Source organism: Solanum dulcamara, chromosome 2, assembly GCF_947179165.1.
Source record: "Solanum dulcamara chromosome 2, daSolDulc1.2, whole genome shotgun sequence".
NCBI lineage: Eukaryota > Viridiplantae > Streptophyta > Magnoliopsida > Solanales > Solanaceae > Solanum > Solanum dulcamara.
Window position 1 is genome coordinate 8,011,999 of NC_077238.1, and position 19,886 is coordinate 8,031,884.

The 19,886-nt window shown below is 32.4% G+C and overlaps 1 protein-coding gene and 1 long non-coding RNA gene across 2 annotated transcripts; one reads left to right on the forward strand and one right to left on the reverse strand.

Annotated features, from left to right (window-relative positions):
- Nucleotides 1-2,311: 2,311 nt before the first annotated feature.
- Nucleotides 2,312-5,426, forward strand: LOC129875059 (uncharacterized). The gene is made up of 4 exons (XR_008763066.1): nucleotides 2,312-2,429; nucleotides 2,524-2,615; nucleotides 3,233-3,279; nucleotides 4,006-5,426. It is a non-coding gene; the product is annotated as an uncharacterized LOC129875059 (long non-coding RNA).
- A 4,667-nt stretch (nucleotides 5,427-10,093) lies between these two features.
- LOC129880202 (homeobox-leucine zipper protein ATHB-13-like) lies at nucleotides 10,094-12,970 on the reverse strand. Its single transcript, XM_055954140.1, has 3 exons — nucleotides 12,612-12,970; nucleotides 11,793-12,178; nucleotides 10,094-10,764 (listed from the first exon to the last, which is right to left on the reverse strand). Exons 1-3 carry the CDS (start codon nucleotides 12,742-12,744, stop codon nucleotides 10,354-10,356), a joined length of 930 nt encoding a protein of 309 aa, XP_055810115.1. The 5' UTR covers nucleotides 12,745-12,970; the 3' UTR covers nucleotides 10,094-10,353.
- Between the last annotated feature and the right edge of the window lie 6,916 nt (nucleotides 12,971-19,886).

The window sequence follows — 19,886 nt, forward strand, 5'->3', positions numbered from 1 at the left end:
TGCACGCGGCATTGTCTTCGAATATAATTGTGGGTATTTTAACATTATTTTCTAGACCACATCTTTCTTTGATGAACTGTACCATCGATCTCAACCACACACATTCTCTACTTGCTTCATGAATTGCTATTATTTCAGCATGATTTGAAGAAGTAGCAACAATGGACTGTTTTGTAGATCGCCATGATATAGCAGTCCCTCCGTGCGTAAACAGATAACTTGTCTGAGATCGAGCTTTATGTGGGTCTGATAAATAACTTGCATCTGCATTACCAATAAGGTCTGCGCAACCTTCGTTAGTATAAAATAAACTTATATCAATAGTACCCTTCAGGTATCGCAAAATATGTTTGATACCGTTCCAATGCCTTCGCGTTGGGGATGAACTATACCTTGCTAGCAAATTAACAGAAAATGTTATGTCAAGTCTAGTTGCGTTAGCAAGATACATAAGTGCACCAATAGCACTGAGATATGGTACTTCAGGACCAAGAATTTCTTCATCCTCTTCTGGAGGTCGAAATTGATCTTTTTCCACTTCAAGTGATCGAACAACCATTGGAGTACTTAATGGATGTGCTTTGTCCATGTAAAATCTTTTTAAGATTTTCTTAGTGTAGGCAGATTGATGGACAAAAACTCCGTCTTCTAAATGTTCAATTTGCAGACCTAGATAAAGTTTTGTCTTTCCAAGGTCTTTCATTTCAAATTCTTTCTTTAGATATTCAATTGCCTTTTGGACCTCTTCAGGGGCTCCAATGAGATTTATGTCATCAACATAAACGGCGAGTATAACAAACTCTGATTCCGTTTTCTTAATAAAAACACATGGACAAATAACATCATTAATATAACCTTTATTTATTAAGTACTCACTTAGGCGATTATACCACATACGCTCTGATTGTTTCAGACTATATAATGATCTTTGGAGTTTTATTGAGTATACTTCTCGAGACTTTTTACATGCTTCAGGCAATTTTAATCCTTCTGTGATTTTCATGTAAATTTCATTATCAAGTGAACCATAAATGTAAGTTGTAACCACATCCATTAGGTGTATTTCAAGATTTTTATGTACAGCTAAACTGATGAGATATCGAAATGTTATTCCATCCATAACCGGTGAATATGTTTCTTCATAGTTGACTCCGGGTCTTTGAGAGAATCCTTTGCAACAAGGCGTGCCTTATATCTTACAATTTCATTTCTTTTATTTCGTTTTCTAATAAAAACCCATTTATATCCAACTGATTTTACACCTTCAGAGGTTTGGACTACAGGTCCAAAAATCTCACGTTTAGCAAGTGAGTCTAATTCTGATTGAATTGCCTTTTGCCATTCTGGCCAATCACATCTACGTCGACAATCTTCGACGGATTTAGGTTCAAGACTTTCACTATCTTGCATTAGGTTAATTGCAACATTATATGCAAAAACATTATCCACCGTAATTTTTGATCGATCTAAATTTATCTCATCACCGGTAAAACTTATTGAAAGTTCTTCATTCACTTGAGTCTCGGGTTTACTAATTTCTTCAGAAATATCAGGATTACTCAAACCTTGACCTTCTTCAGGAAGTTCGTGTGTAGTATCATCTTTATTATTTCTTACGCTTCTTTTTCTAGGATTTTTATCCTTTGAACCCAACGGTCTACCACGCTTCTGGCGTGTTTGTGTTATAACCCGTATTTTGCACATTAGGGCATTTCAGGATAACGGTAATAAGTCAAGGGCAAGGCTATGGTTGATCTTGTTGGATACAAAATTCTTATGACTAAATTAGAATTTCAACTTGGAAATATTATAAAGGTAAGGGGCAAAAATTGGAATTTCTCATGGAGGATGTTATATCCCGTATTTTATACGGTTGGATTTTTAAGGTAGCCGTGGTAAAGTTAAGGGAATGAACATCTTCCAAAATTTATTTAATATATAAGTTGGATATGAATATTATTTATGATCATTAATAGTGTGGAAATAATGGAAAAGGCAAAGGGCAAAAAGGAAAATTCGCAAAGTGGCCTATGGTAATATTGTGGAAGGCTAGGGGTAAAATGGGAATTTCACAAAGTCTTCAAGAAGACTCATGTGGGCCCCACATGCCACATCGCAGCCCATGATTGGAGAAAAGGGGTGTGTTGGACCAATGAAACCTTGACATGTGTCACCACTTAGATCTTGACATTTGTCACCACTTAGGGCTTGACACGTATCACCACTTGGGGGATGACATGTGTCACCACTAAAGTAGTATATATATATATATATATATATATATATGAGTCTTATGACTCATTAATTTCCACACCTATCTAGAAAATTCAAGACTAACAAAACGAAATTACAAGAGAAAGAAAAAAGAGAAGAGAAAAGAAATTAAGGTAGAAAGAAGGAATGAGCTACGATTTTGGAAGGAGAAAAAGGTAAGTTCTCCGATTCCGTTACAAGAATTAATTATATGAGCTATACCATGATATTATGAAGATGTTAGTAATGAAATTTTATGGATTGAGGCAGCCCAAAACGTTACCAAACAGTCCCTAAGTTTCAGCTGCGCTAAAGGAAATTCCGAGGCAAGTTTTGGCGAGTTTTGGTGAATTTCGGGAAAGGTAAAGTTTTCTGTTTTGAACTGGACTTTATGATGATGTTATGAAGTATATTACATGTCTTAAAATATGCTGGAAGTGGAAAAAATGTATAAGGATGTTTGACGTTGGAAACAAACTAAATAGAAGTTGTAGTAGTTAAATCGAAGTCGCGTAGTGTGTTGTTGTTGTGGTGCTGCAGTTTGGTGGTGGCTTAATTGCGTGTTGCAGGGCTGTAAAGTACTCAAAAATGGATGTGGGTGCTGGTTGTTGCATCCACATAACCCTCCGTTTGGTATGACTACATATTTTATGAAATAAAGGCTAAAAACTCTATTTTGATCCCGTAGTTTGGAATGAGTTGTATAGAGCTTGTATTGTGTAAAGTTGAAGTGATTTACTTGTATACCTGCTGCTGTCTGTTGTTGTTGGTATGGTTGTTGACATGGTGGCCAAGTTGAAAACTCGGGGATGTTCAAGTTACAGGGGAGATGCTGCCCGATTTTCGGTAGATTCGGAGCTAGTAATAAACTTGTCGAAAGACATAGATAAGGAAATGATTCCTATGGTTACTTGGGTGTAGAGTTGGAAATTGGAAAGTGAAAGTTTATTAACCTTAGTATTAATTTCATGTTAAATAGGTTCAAGAGACGACGAGGCGAGCATAGTTAAGAGTAATCCGTAAGAGGTACGTAAAGCAAACCTTTCTTTCTTTTGGCATGTCTTTGTCATAAGTACGTAAAGCTTATACTTTCTCTTCTTTTGGCATGTATTTGTTATAAGTATGTAAAATCTTTCTTTCTTTTGGCATGTGTTTTGACATAAGTATGTAAAGCATATTCTTTCGATTTTCATGTTTTGACATAAGTATGTAAAGCTAATCTTTGTTTTGGTATGGTATTTATGAAACAAAAATATGACTTTTATATAATTTCAAAGAGGTTCCTATTCCTAGAGCCATTAGGATGGCCAATTCCTTGATTTTCAAAAGGTATTTTATTATGCTTCGATACGTCTATATGATTCCAGAAAATTTATTCTGATATATTCCCTATTCTGGTGTTATGCTGTGCTGTGGCGCCAATGATAGGGGGTGACCACATTTGTTCACCGAGTCCCATAATGGGGCCGGATATGGCATATGTTTTTCTGCATACATTATCTGAGGTTTTGATCAGCATTTGATATCTTCGGACATTTTGCTCAGTTTTATACATTCTATCGCAGTAATGACTTTACTTATTACAACCCATTATATGTGGTTTGATAAGCATTTGATATTTTTGGATATTTTGCTCATTTTTGCACATTCTGCTCTGGTAATGACTTTACTGATTTCAGTCTATGCTTTATATACTCAGTACATTTTCCATACTGACCCCCTTTCTTCGGGAGCTGCGTTACATGCCCGCAGGTACAGATGATTGGTTTGCTGATCCACTCGCTTAGGACATCCACCATGTTGGTCGACAGTGCTCCTTTGTTCGGAGCCCTATTTTGGTACTGACACTTTCTGTTGTATATATATATAGAGAGAGGTTTGTAGACATGATATATGGGTTTTGTATATATGTTTTGGGTTTTGTGTGTTTCGTTATGGCCTATCGGCCCTCGTGCGTTATATCTATTTTTGTGATCTGTTTAGAGATCCCTTCTGATCATTACCTATGTTTAGTCGATTAAGGTACTAAGTGGGGCTAAAAGTATGTATGGGTGCCCAACTAGGGCACCATTCACGGCCTACGGAGTTGGGTCGTGACAGAAGTGGTATTCAGAAGCTATGATACTTGTAGATGGTCCTTTTGGGACATCAATTTGGATAGGTACATTCACTGCAGGGATATGTGGCTTAGTTATCTGTTTCAAATCAGTAAATGCATCTGACATTTGATTTGCACTTTTCTCTAAGTGGATGATCTTCTGGACCTCCTGCTCACATGTGCGGGTGCGTGGATCAAAATGTGAGAGTGATGAAACTTTCCACGCAATTTCTTTTTCTTTTTCGGGTTTCTTTTTCTCTCTCCCTAATGGCGGAAAAATTGTTTCATCAAACCGACAATCTGCAAATCGAGCAGTGAATAAATCTCCAGTCAACGGTTCAAGGTATCGAATTATGGAGGGTGAGTCAAACCCAATATTTATGCCCAACCTTCGTTGATGGACCATTTTTGTACGTTGTGGTGGTGCTACAGGCACGTATACCGCACAACCAAAAATTCTTAAATGGGCTATATTTGGTTCATGACCAAATACTAATTGTGACGGAGAATATTTATTATGATGTGTCGGTCTGAGACGTACAAGTGCTGCTGCATGTAAGATAGCATGACCCCAGACAGTAATTGACAATTTTATTTTCATTAGTAAAGGTCTTGCTATCAATTGTAGGCGCTTTATAAGCAATAATCATTAAAAGCCTGAGATGTAAATTCTCCAGCATTATCAAGGCGAATGGCCTTAATTGGATAATCTGGGAATTGCGCCCTTAATCTTATTATTTGTGCTAACAACTTTGCAAACGCCAGATTTCGAGATGATAATAAGCACAAATGAGACTATCTAGATGATGCATCTATTAGGACCATAAAATATCTAAACAATCCACTAGGTGGATGAATAGGTCCACATATATCTCCATGTATACGCTCTAAAAAGGCAGGAGATTCGATGCCAACCTTCAAGGACGATGTTCTGACAATTAATTTGCCTTGATAACAAGCAGCACATGAAAATTCATCATTTGTAAGAATCTTCTGGTTCTTTAACGGATGTTCAATTGAATTTTCAAGAATTCGTCTCATCATTATTGATCCAGGATGACCTATTCGATCATGCCATAGCACAAATGTATTTGGATCAGTAAACTTTTGATTTACGATCATATGTGCTTCAATTGCACTAATTTTTGCATAATATAGGCCGGATGACAAAGTTGGTAATTTTTCCAAAATATATTTCTGGCCTGAGACACTCTTGGTTATACCAAGATATTCAATATTTATTTCATTTAGTGTCTCAACATGATATCCATTTCTACGGATATCTTTAAAACTTAACAAGTTTCTTGGGGATTTAGAAGAAAATAGTGCATCTTCTATAACAATTTTTGTTCCCTTAGACAGAATTATAGTAGCTCTTTCGGAGCCTTCTATCATTTTTGAATTATCAGAAATTGTAGTAACATTAGCTTTTCTTCTAAGTAAATTGGAAAAATATTTCTCGTCTTTAAATATACCATGGGTTGTTTCACTATCAATTACACAAATATCCTCGTGATTTATCATTGATCCAAACAAGATTTGAGGCATTTCCATATTTTCTTCACAAAGAAAGAAAGTAAATATTATAATTAATACATAATTTATTATACAAAATTTTATTTTATTACATGGATCTAGAAAAATACAAACATAATATTTAATACATACAACAACAAAGAGAACTGTTTAAATATTATCGGGCTTATCAACATTCATATTTACTTCTGGGAAATTAAAGAAATCAGCTACATCGAGATGCATGGGCTCAATATTGTCCTCAAAGATAAAATTTGTCTCTGGATTATTTTCTGCGCTCTTTAACGATACCTGATATAGCTGAACTAGACATTTGACGATCGGCAAATCCGCGACCAGTACCCCACACCTCCATATCTATGACATATTGTTTCTGAATTATTCTTTGATAAAGCTCCTGGTTTTTTACCCTGCCTTTTATATTGCTGGTTATTTCTCGGTGTCAGCCGAGCATCATGATTAAAATTTCTTCTTTGATTACGACCACGACCATGACAGGGGCCATGACCTCTTTCTCGTTGGTTAGAATTTGCCTGATTCACTTCAGGGAATGGCAAAGAACCAACGGGCCGACTATCATGATTTTTCATTAATAATTCATTATGGTATTCAGCAATAAGTAAGTGAGATAATAATTCAGAATATTTTTTAAAGCCTTTTTCGCGATATTGCTGTTGCAGGAGCATATTCGCGGGTGGAAATGTGGAGTATGTTTTTTCAAGTTTATCTTGTTCCGTGATTTCATCTCCGCATAAAATTAACTGAGCTATAATTCGAAATAAAGCAGAATTATATTCAGTTATATTTTTAAAGTCCATTAGTTTCAGATTTAACCAGTCATGACGTGCTTGTGGAAGCATGACCAACTTCAGGTGGTCATACCTTTCTTTTAAATTTTTCCACAATTTCAAGGGATCTTTTAATGTAAGATATTGTAATTTAAGACCCTCGTCAAGATGGTGGCGGAGGAAAATTATAGTTTTTGCACGGTCTTGATTAGATGCCTGGTTATTATCTTTGATGGTGTCTGCCAGACCCATCGATTCAAGATGAATTTCGACATCTAGTGCCCATGAGGAGTAGTCTTTTCCAGAAATATCAAGAGCTATAAATTCAATTTTGGAAATATCTGTCATTTTATAAAAATAAAATTAAATAAAATTCTTACCACTTTTGTTACCTTGAAAAATTAGCCGAAGCCTCATGTTGATAACGTGTTATAAAATATAACTAACACAACAATATTTATAATTAGAAAACAAGGAAGAAGGGAAGACAGGAGAGAAATATGTAGTATCTCCGTATATCAATTCTCAAAGCCAAAGATTGACATTTATAGACAGGAGAACAAGCTAGAAAGAAGAAAATATAACTCTTGGGCAACTTGCCCACTTAAGGTGGGGCCCACGTAGAAAAAACTCCACTAAAAGAACATTCATTTACATAATACTATATATAATTTTAATTTATCCCCCTTTTCCCCATTTAATGTGTTACCAAACACATGATATAAACATAATTATAGTCAACACACTCAAATTTATCGAGAAAGTGAAAGTGATATTGAAAGAAAGAAGATGATGGAAAAAAAGAAGAAGAGAAAATACATAGAAACCCCATTAAACTATAGTTCTTTTTTTTAAAAAAGACATTCAAATTATGCGGGGTCCTATTACATCACTAAATTAGTTTAAAGTGAAATTATTCAACTATTTTTGGGCATCTAACACAAAGAGGGTATATCACTCTCCTGAAGAGCATAAAAATTAAAAAAAAAAAGATAAAATTTTATTTTGCAATATTTTTTATTATATATATTTATAACCTTTTATTATACTGTTTAAATCTTTATTTTTCTTTCTTTTCTTCTTCTCCTTCTTAAGCTTCATCACTGAATGAGGATGGCAATGGCTTCAAGGACATTCTTTTCTTTCTTTTTTTCTTTCTCTTCTTTTCGTTTTTCATTTAGATTGGATTTCAACGACGAAGAGATTCAGTTGTAACTGATTTTCTTTGCAATAGCGACGATTTTGATGTTTCATCTTTAATTTCTTCTTTTTCTTTTTGGCCGACAGAAGTGAAAAGATTAGAAAATTATGTAAATTTGACACGTGGCAAGCAATAATTGGTGTGTGATTGAACCTTCTTTCTTATAGGTGGGATTGATAGAAAAAATGAAATATTTATATCACTTTAAATTAATTTAGTGGTATAATAAGACTTTCACAAAGTTTAAATGTCTTTTTTTAAAAAAAGGCCATAATTTAGGGGGTCTTTATGTATTTTCCTAAGAAAAAAAGATGTATACATGTGATCAAAATTTGTAGGGTCAAGTAAGGAATAAATACAGGTGACTCATATATAGTACTTGGTACAATAAAAGTTTTGAAAACTTTTAAAAGTTTGAAAAGGAAAAAAGAAAAGAAAAAAGAGGTTTGTGTTTGATGCTAGGGAGTGGGTGACAGTAGGTCACATGTTTCCTTACTTTCTTGACATATATCTATCTATCAAACACAAAAGGACTATAAAGATAGTGAAATAAACCCTATCATGGAAAGGAAAAGGAAAGTCTCCAAAAAAACTAATGGTGGGTACACACTAAATTCAAGAATCTTTTAGGAGTCATTTAGTTAATAGGATTAAAAAAATAAATAATAACAACCACATATAAATATGCGATTCCACAAAAAAAAATTAAAAATAATAGAATATATGTGTATCTTATCCTTATCTTTTGCGAGGTTAAACTGTTGTGTTTCTAATAGATACTCGGCTCAAAGTGCATTTCATTTTCGATGTAAGCAATATTGATAACGTTTTATAAGCATATTTCAGTATTATTTTATATAGAATTCAACAAGGGGTAACTTACATGAATATGACCTTTAATTACATGGATATATACTTTAAAGAAATAATTAAAATTTCCATAACAACTTTGATTTCATATTTTGAATTTTTGTTTATATTAAAAATGATGGTAACATTGGAAGTTTTTACGTTATAAAAACTTAAATACTTGTCTCAATGTGATGAACCATAAAATATTTGACAAGAGAGGTTGTTCGGATGATAAATATATATTTTCCACCTTTAATTTTAAGATTGTGCGTTTGAGTTATCAAAAGAGTAAAAACAGTAAGAGTTCCTAGGGAAGGGCAAAACAAAAAAAAACATATACTAGTTTTCAAGAAAATAAAATTTTGCATCTTCCCCAAACCCAAGACCAAGACCGAGCCCGAAATCCCAACCCCAAGATCCAAGATCCAACCCCGTGGACCAACCTCTTGCGTCGAGTGTTAGCTAGATCTTAGGTTAGGGTTGGGCTGGGGTTGGGTACGTTACGCGGTGATAGGTTGGGGGACTAGAGCTTGGCTGGTCAGGAGCGCTTTTGTGGATTAGGTGGGTGGGTGGGGTGAGGCTGAAAGAGAATTTAGAAAAGTGTTTTCCTATTTTTAGTAGGGAATTCATCTTCCCTAAATTGGAGAAAAATAAATCCATTTAAAAATTTCATATCGAACACCCTCAGAGTGATTGATATTTTTTTCACTATATATATTTTATTTATTTATATTATTTGTGATTGATATTTGTTACCATACCCTCCTTTCATTGTCACTTGTCAGCACAAGTTTGCTAAAGTCCCCTTCACGAGAATGACCATTTCCAACTCTCCTTGTTTTCTTCTACTCTTCCATCTGTTTGTCTTCTTCCTCCTCCTTGGAATGTGTGCTTTGATTCTCCTCTTTTCTATTTTCACTGCCCCCTTTTTTCCTCCATTGGTTAATTTTAGGCACAAAATATGAGAGACAACCATATAAAGTTAAAAATTACTTTGGACATTTATGTGCAATAGTACAAGAATATTACATCACTCAAAATCAAGAAAAAAAATAGGTAAAAAGCCAATTGCAATTGATAAAACTACTAACGTATCATCACATTCTTAATTGATAAGATTATTAAAAGTCATGGTGAGGTGATAAGTATCATCAAATTCTTAAGCATACGTTTCTGATTTGAGTTATGAAAATGAAATCGCCTCTATAAGAAACACTTCTTCATTCAAGAAGTAAAATATATTAATCAGATCTGAAATGAGTTTTGAAGTGAATACCTATACCAAGCAAAAAAAATAACAAGAATGTTCAATTTTTCTATTGATATAATCATAGACAATAGACAAAGTGTAATTAATAATGTAAATAAGAGGAAAAAAGACATGTCTTTATTAATATTTCTCTCCATAAAGATCCTTAAGTACTTGAAATGTACTTGGTTACTTTATACAAATGCCTAATACAATACAAAACAAATAGGAGTAAGTAATAACTTTTTCTTCTTTTTTTTCTCTCTCTCTCTCATGAACTCAAAAGAAATATGATTGATCATATAATATAATTTAAAATGCTCCTTCAACTCAACAACTTTTTTAAAAGTAAAACCTTTTTGGTCTCCAAAAAAGTTCAATTAAAATGTTGTTGCTCTAGCCATGGCCAAAAACTTGTTTGGTCATCAATGCCACAAAACATGTTGGATAGGCTTTCTTCTTTGACATTACTGTTGGTACTTTGGTCCATCAATTTGAGATCTTGTCTTGATGAAGATGAATTGATATGGAAGAGTTGATGAGGAACCACTACCCCATTATTATTTATATTATTAGGCCTTATCATTGAAGGTGGGAAAAAAGGTCTGCTAGAAATATTTGGATGATGATGATTGGATAATGGGCTGTCAATGGCTGGTGTTCTTGAAATGTCTAGCTTTATTTCTGAGCTGTTTTCACTTCTATTGCTGCATGATCCTTCTGTTTCCTTGTTCAAATTGATTGATTCTGTTGGCTGCTCCCCCTCCCTATTCTTTAGTGACATTATCTGCCCATATTTGAAGCAAAAAAAAAGAGTTTAAGTTCATAGCACGGACAATATAGACAATTCACATATTTAGATCACGTATAAAGTAATTACATACAATAAAAATGGAAATTTGTAACAAAAAATTCATCACTAATCTATATTCTAAACAATCTATAGGTAACATGATTTTTTAATAACCGTAGTTAAGTAGGATCAGTAACATAAGTTGTTCGTCACTAGTTCCTATTTTTTTAAAAGTGTATCACAAGTATTTAGTTAGTAATGAGATTTAAAGTGTTAAAACTATGTGGTAATTATATAACTTAAATCTTAACAGAAATCTTTTTTGAACTATTACATTGACCAAATTATTATAATAGTACTAGTATAGTAGATTTTTAATATAAATAAAAAGGAAAAAGGTTGATAATGATGATATTTATGATTGGAGGTACTACTATAGTCCTTCTAGCTAGTAAAGATCAACATTTGTCTCCTCTTTTTCTGAGCTTTCTTTGGTACACTTCCAATTCATCATGATGAGAAGAAGTCAAAATCAATCTAAAGAAAAACATGGGAAGAAAGATTCTTTTCTGAAAATCATGCACCATAGAGTGTGTATCATGAAAAGGTCCAATATTTCACCAAAATAGCATGTTCTTTTTGAATTTTGACAACCAAAAAATAAAAAATAACATATTATTATGTGTTCAAGTTTCAAAGTTTTCAATATTCATACTACACCTCCAAGAAAAAACTTTGACCAGAATCAACTGCAATAGTTACAGATTCACATGAATTTAATAATTATTGTGCAAATTATGTATTTATATTAAGAAACTTATTAAGTGTTAAAAAAATATTTAGCTCGAAACTTAATTTGTTGATCTGATATGTTATATATTAACTTAAGATCGCTATACGAACTCGTAAACTTGAAATTCTAAATCTGTCTCTAAATTTAACATACATAAAGTGCAACAATACTTTTTATTTCCTACATAACAATAAAAAAACTTCAAATAGTAACTTTTTTTTTTGCATACCTCTGCATGAAGCTTTTGGTTTTGAGTTTGTAGAGCATCATTTTCAGTTTTGATAGCATCAAATTGTCTCTTAAGAATTTCATAATCTTTCTCCAATTGCTTAGTCTTCCATCTTGCTCTTCTATTTTGAAACCAAATTGCAATTTGTCTTGGTTGCAACCCTAGTGCTCTTGCTAATTGCATTTTCCTTTCAGGTTCAAGTTTGTTTCCTAATTCAAAATTCTTCTCAAGAGTTTTTACTTGTTCCATATTGAGTCTTCTTTTCTTTTCCCCTGCTTGTGATCCATCATCAGACAAATCATCCTCTCCATGATTTTCCTCACAAGCATTATTTCCCTCCATCCCAGAAAATGACATGGATCTTTTTCCCAAAAATGAAGCAATACCTACCACACACACACATAAAAAAAAAATGTAAGACAATATCTTGTTGAAGTTGGAAAAAAATTGAATATCTGAAGTTGAAATTATGTTTGAACATTAATTTCACTCGAAAAAACAACTAGTGAAAGTCATTGTTTTACTTGAAGGTAGGGGTAAATTCTGTGTATACTCTACCCTCCCTTAGATCCCAATTGTGAGACTATACTGAATATGTTATGATTATTATTAATCAAAATAGTTTTTTTTTACTTCAAATTCTCTATTTAAAGCTGAAGTACTTCAAGATAATAAATAAAATTGTAAAACAAGCATTGATTTGTGAATAATATTACAGTATTTGCAAATAATAAGTATCAAACATCTAGCTAGAAGAAAATTTTTATTAATGCAATTAATTAATTAAAGGACTAATAAAAAAAAGAGAAGAAATTAAACCATGAAAGTCTTGAGGTGAGCATGAGGGAAGAATGGGATTGAGAGAAGTTGAAGGTTGATGTTCATCTTCATGATGAGTTTGTAGCATGAAATTTGTTGGGAAGAAAGCCATTTCATAATTAGTGCAAGTCATAACCTATAAGATTTTTTCCCACAACTCCAAATATCTATGAATATGATTCATATTTGAGATAGAGGAGCAAAATAATTGAGATCAAATTATCTTCAAGAAATGAGGAAAAATGTTTATATAAGTATGAAAATACTACTAAGAGTATATATATCTCTTTTAGTATAAAAGAAAGGGAGAGAGAGAGAATTGAAAAAATAAATAAGGTAGTGTTAGTTTAGAAGGAGATGCATTCTATTCTTGTGATGAAGGGATGGCTTATATACCTTATCAACTTCAAGAGAACCTTTTCTTTCCTATTTTATCTTATTTTTTGGTTTATTGTTATGTATGCATGGTACGTAGAGAGAAAGGGTGTTTGGATGTTTTTTTTTTCACTCTTGATATTCGAATCCGATTAAATTCAGATTCGTGCTAAGAAATTTCATATGATTGGATAAAGACGATTTCATATCATAGTTTTAATTTGAGATCTTAACACCCTATCATAATCCTTATTGATCTTTATTTTTTTTGACTTTTTCACCAATATTTACTCAATTAACTTTGAAGCACTATCAAGTTATTTTCTCTCATTAATCCCTTTTAATTATTTTTAAATATTTTGACTTATTAAGTGACAAAAGTGGGCAGTTTGTATCTTTCTGTAATGAAAGTTGTCCTTGATGAATTTAAATCAGGAGGGCAACTGATTCTTTTGGTATAGGAGAGAAAATGGGGTTCATATTTTATTGATTTTAGGGGCATAGTGGGTGGTTTAGAGAAAAATAATAATACTAAATACTAATTCTCCATTATAACCTTTAATTAAGGGCTTCAAGAGAATACCCTTGCATGCATTATATGTATGTTCCTTAAGGTAAAAGAAAAAAATGAGTTTGGATACATATATTTTAGTCACAAGTTTAATGAGTTGTGTGCTCCACTGCTCCTTGCATAGACAATACATATATTTTTTACATCCTCAGATTAAATTGATTTATTATAATTAAGAGTCGATCCACCAAACTGTATTCAGAGCGAGTTTGGCAGAACGTATAAAAACCTCAATTCAAATTTTATATTTATGTGAAAAGTTCATTCGATATACAAAACATTAACTATCGAGAATCCAATAACAAAAAAAAAATAGTCATCTAAAACTTTAGACTCCACTTCTACTAACAATAGATAAATAACTCTTCAGATAAGTATGATACGATAAGTCGATAAATTTTAAAAATAAAAGTATTATAATAACTTAGTATAACTGATTAAATTGAAATATGTACATTATTAATTATGTATTTGACTTAAATTCTTTGGAATTCTTATTTTATTTTTTTGGGTGGGGTAGGGGGTGGGGGTGGTTAAAGAGAGAGAAGGGGGAGGAATCTAGGATGGGTCCTAGAGAGGGGGCAGGGTTTGCCACCTAACCTACCAACACCTATCGTGCATTAGGACTATGGCCTTTCCCATCCATTATCCTTTTCTCTAACTCACCATCAAACTTATATAACCTATATAAGAATTAGGCCTCTATATGATTTTTTTTTTGAATTTGAGAGATATATGAAGAAAATATAAAGTTAGGAGAAGGAAGAATATAGTACTACCTCCTCTTCCTATCTGTTTAAACATGTTTGTTTAACTTTTCTTTTTAGTTCGTTTTAAAAAAAAATGTGCATCTATTCCTTTATAGCAATTTTTTACATAACTTTTTAAATGACATGTTTACGACTATAAGATTAGAGGATATTTTAATATACTGTATAAATCTTTAACTTAAAATCACAAGATTCAGATATTTTATTTATTTACTTTTTTATATTTTGAATCGAGTTAAAATAAGATAAATAAATAGAAATGGTAGAAGTAGATTTTACTATTACTATAGAAGAAAATTCTTGGAAAGGTGCACAAAACAAGCAATTTTATTTCAAATATATATATACCCTACCATGCATAGTTTGTTCTTTCTTTTTTTTAATTTTTTTTATTTATGCCCCTCCAGGTGCACAAAACAAGCAATTTTATTTCAAATATATATATATATATATATACCCTACCATGCATAGTTTTTTCTTTCTTTTTTTTAATTTTTTTTTATTTATGCCCCTCCAATCCAAGTGTCCATCTCTATCCTCATGACAAATCCCCTCCAAAAATTTTGAAATGACTTTATCTTGAAACATGTCGTTTCCTGCTTTCCTCTCTCCTTCCTCCCTCCAAAGTCCAAAGTGATATATATGCAACAAATTTAATTTTCAAAGGAGGGCAAAGTTAAATCTAAGTCATAATTTATAACTAATTAAAATTTGCATTAAATATAGTGTCTAAAGGAAAAGTGTTCCTTATAAATAATTTTTCGATTTTTAAGTCTCGAATATTAGACATCTATATGAAAAAATTTCATCCATTACAATGCATATTTGATGATTTCCTTCCCTTTCTATTTTGTCCACCAATAGTCCAATAAAATATTATAAAAATACATAAATAAACGATCCTGGTCTTTGGTTAAAAATTGAGTTAAACACCTTCTGCGAAATTTCTTTTCAACCAAATGCCAAGAAAGAATTAACTTCTTCAATATAGTTTTCCCCTTTTTGGATTTTTTTTTGTCTGCAAAAAGTTTTTTTTTTTTTTTTTTTTTTTTGCAAAAACTAGGGCAAAGGACAGCCCAATACACTAAAGCTATGCGCGGATTCGGGGAAGGGTCTGACCACAAGGGTCTATTGTACACAGTCTTACCTTGCATTTCTGTCAGAAACTGTTTCCAAGGCTTGAACCATGAACTTAACAAAAAAAATAAAAAAAGCTTTGTTGAATTTTTGAACAATACTCCACGAATTCTAAATGCAATTCTTGGTAGGACTTTGCACATTTTCATAGATATATATATACACACAAAAGTATAATAATGACATGTGAACTAAACTCATCTATTATTTGAACCAATACCTAAACTCAAGAACCCTAAAGATTCACATAAAATAACATTAGTTGGTACAATATAGACTCCATATCCAATACTCAGTGTTGGAATTTTGAACATGTACATTGTTGATTGAACATATATAGAATATTCATGATAGTTAAGAAATTTTGATTACATAGGTCATGTGGTATGAGACTACATGGATAAATTGTCATAACCAAATATAGAAAGATTAGGACAAAAGATTCTTCTTGTAAGATTCAAGAACAAGCTAGGGTTACAAAATAGTGTAAGCACAAGTAAATTATTGATGACCTTACAATACTTAAAGTGGTTAATTGATGTGTACATTTGCCATTGATGAAAAATTAGAGAGGAGGTTGTAGGTCTCTATCACCACCACCACAATATTTTAAATTAAATTTTTTTTTGTCTAATATTGCTTTCACACGTCAACCTATATTTCTTCTTTGAATATAAAATCCATTTGCATTGTTTGAAAAAAAAAATCTTCACCTTTCACATTTCTATTCTTTCTCTACCTTAAATTACCATTTTCTTAAAATTGTCATTGTTTAATTTGGAATATGTTTTTGTTGGGGCATAATTAAGTAAATAAAAATATGTTCTTTCTAACAACTTTTAGATGAGATAGTCGTGGCACGCTTCAAGATGATATTAGAGCTGATAATGAATCTCACTGCCAATCATTATAAAAAGAATTTCAACGTACTTGGCTAATAAAATATTGCATGTCATGAGGAGGCATGTTTGAGACATAAATAAGTAAATAAAATTGTGTTATCTCTTTAATCATTCAAGCTTTTAGACGAAATGGTCATACACTTCTTATGAAAAGGTAGAGGGGTCATGAATAGGGGTGAAACCAAGTGGGTGTGGGAGGGTTCATCCGAATCCCCTTCAGTAAAAAATTACATTGTATATTAAAGATTAAAATTATTTTTTATGTATATATATATATATATATATATTTAATGTTGAATTCCCTTGACTTTTTTATATGGTTAATTAGTTCTTTATATATTGAATTTCTTAACAAAAATTCAGGCTATGTCACTGCTCATGAATAGGGGAATGAAAGGGAGAAGGTCGAATTTGAAACATATATATGTTGTAGCGTGAAGTTGTAATTAAATAACGCATCACCAACATCACAAAGGGTTTGATGCGGTAAAAAAAGACTTATTCAACGAGATATATGCATGCCTTTATAATTTGAGTTACTAACATTCAACTCAATCTCCATTTGAAAAAAATATTATTACTTTTTAATTAATTATAAGTGTCACAATTCGAATTTGGGTGTGATGGCACTCATCTCAATCCACTGAGATAAGTCAGCCTAATATCCAACGAAAAGTAGATGCGAAAGAAAAAAAATGAATCAAAATTTAACTTAATCGAAAACACATAAAACAAACTCAAATTCCCCCAAGATTGATTGTCATGTGTACAAGCCACTAATACATTACCAAAGTACGAAAGAAAATACAGTCACAATGTCTTTGTCTCTAAAATAGGACTAAAACATATTAAAGGAGTAAGAGGTGTCCACTAGATGGATGTAACAGCTATCTCAATACTCGAGATGATAGTCTCGGATGTGATATAAAATACGAGGAGATCAAGTAGGTCCGAGCTCACAACCTACACAAGTGTAGAAGCAAGAGGTGAGTACCAAACAACACGGTACTCAGCAAGTGAATAACTAAAACTAAGGAAAGCTCGATAGATACAACTACTCCTGTCATCCCAACCGAACCTCCTCAACTACAACCTGCATAAAACCAGCCCAACTCTACACTCTACACAATAATAACAATACAGTCCACGAATATTCATCGATAGTCTTATCAAGTGAATCATATCAAGTCAAATTCAATATATACAGAGCAATAAGTGGTAAAATGAATCCAAATATCAACAAAATGCGATGCAATGCAATAAAATGATGCATGTCTGTCTTATCGATACACATCCACTGAATTACAGTCCGTAACCCATGGGGGAAATTTCTGTCCATGTTATCTACCAGGAGCGTGTGGCCCAACCCCTCAATATACATACCCTGCCTTGGAGCGTGTGGTCCAACCCCTTTGTTTCATAATACCTGCCACGGAGCGTGTGGCCCAACCCCTTTGTTTCATATCATTTTCAGTCTCAGCACAGTATGTCAGAACCAATGCAATCAATTCATATTCATATGATTCACGATAATAACATAACAACAATAATTTTTCATATCTCACATCAACATAGTCATTTCACATGTTCAAAATAAACTCATAATCACAACATATCATTCCACCAATACATGTCATTAGAACACCATTTTATACCCCTCATCTCCATTTTTAAGGCCAATCATAAAGTCAATAACCTAGTCAAATTCTCATTACTCCAAAATACACATAACATGGAAATACAAGCATCTACAAGCTTAAACTGAGGTTTAAAAATTCACTTGCCTCAAATAATTAAGCAATTACTCCGAGATCTGAGGCTTCCTCTTTCACTGGGTTTCCAAGTCAATATAATCTAATCAAATGAATAATCACCATAAGATTTCGAAATTAACAACATTCATATCACGATATGTCTAGCCTAGACCCAAAAACTTACCCAAATCTATAATTAAATCCTAAATATCAAGTCTAGGGTTAGGTCTCAATTCCTCCAAGTAACATAAATCTAATGACGTTAATATAATTGTAACGACCCGTTAGGTAATTTAAAAAATGAGCCCTTTCTTTTCCATAAAAGACCCTTTTCGTATATTTGAATAGAGAATTTTGGACTATTCGGTAACTTCGGTTAATTAGTTGAGGGATAATTTTAGAGAATTAATTTAATTGATGGGCTAAAGTGTTAACTTATTTAATACCCTATACCACTTTTCTTATATTTATTAAAATAGGTTAGTAGGGTTTGTAAATTTTAATACATAATTAGTTTGGAAAAGGAAAACTAAAATAAAATAAAATAAATAATAAAAGAAAAGAAAAGAAAAAAAAAGAATTATATATATATATATAAAATCTGATGGCCTAATGCCATCAGATGTAACAAGAAGAAAAACAAGAACGCCGACGAAAAGAAAAAAAACTGGAAAAAAAATACGAATGAACATATTTTTAGGGTATATTGGTGGAGGAATAATGCTAAGATAAGAAAATATGACCCTAGGGTTCTTCACATAAAATCTTGATTTGGGGGTCGAATAACGATCTGTTTTAGCTGAAATTTGACATGTGAGTTTATTTTATCATGAGCGAACATAATCAGAAAGAAAATTTCAAATTTGATTTCAATGACATAGAATGAGCTAGTTTCCGAATTTTGATATATTGAGATAGATAATTAAATATTAGGTATATTATATTTTATGAATTCTATTAAATTTACGATATTAGGAACATTAGAACCTAACCCTAGGCTTAAAATTTGGAAATATGAGAGTTGACATGTTATTTGACATCAACATTAGGAACTTGATTATAGATTTGGGTAGGTTTTGGGTCTAGGCTAGACATATAATAATATGGGTGTTGTTAGTTTCGAAATCTTATTGTGGTTATTTATTTGATTAGATTATACTTATTTGGAGGTCCAATGAAAAGGAAAGGCTCAAGTACCGGAGTAATTGCTTGATTAATTAAGGCAAGTGAATTTCTAAACCTCAGTTTAAGCTTGTAGATGCTTGTATTTTCGTGTTATGTGTACTAAGGAGTAATGAGAATTAGACTCGGTTATTGACTATATGATTGGCCTTAAAAATGGAGGTGAGGGGTATAAAATGGTGATCTAATGACATGTATTGGTGGAATTGATATGTTGTGATTGTGGATTTATTTTGGACATATGAAATGACTATGTTGATGTGAGATAGGAAAAAAATATATTGTTATTGTCATGTTATTATCGTGAATTATATGAACATGAATTGATTGCATTGGTTCTGACATATTGTGTTGAGACTGAAAATGATATGAAACAAAGGGGTCGTGCCACACGCTCCGTGACAGGTATTATGAAACAAAGGGGTCGGGGCACACACTCCGTGGCAAGATATGTATATTGAGGGGATGGGCCACACGTTCTGTGGCGGGTTACATGGACAGAAATATCCCCCATGGATTTCGGACTGTGATTCAGCGGATGTGTACCGATGGGACAGGCATGCATCATTTCATTGCATTGCATT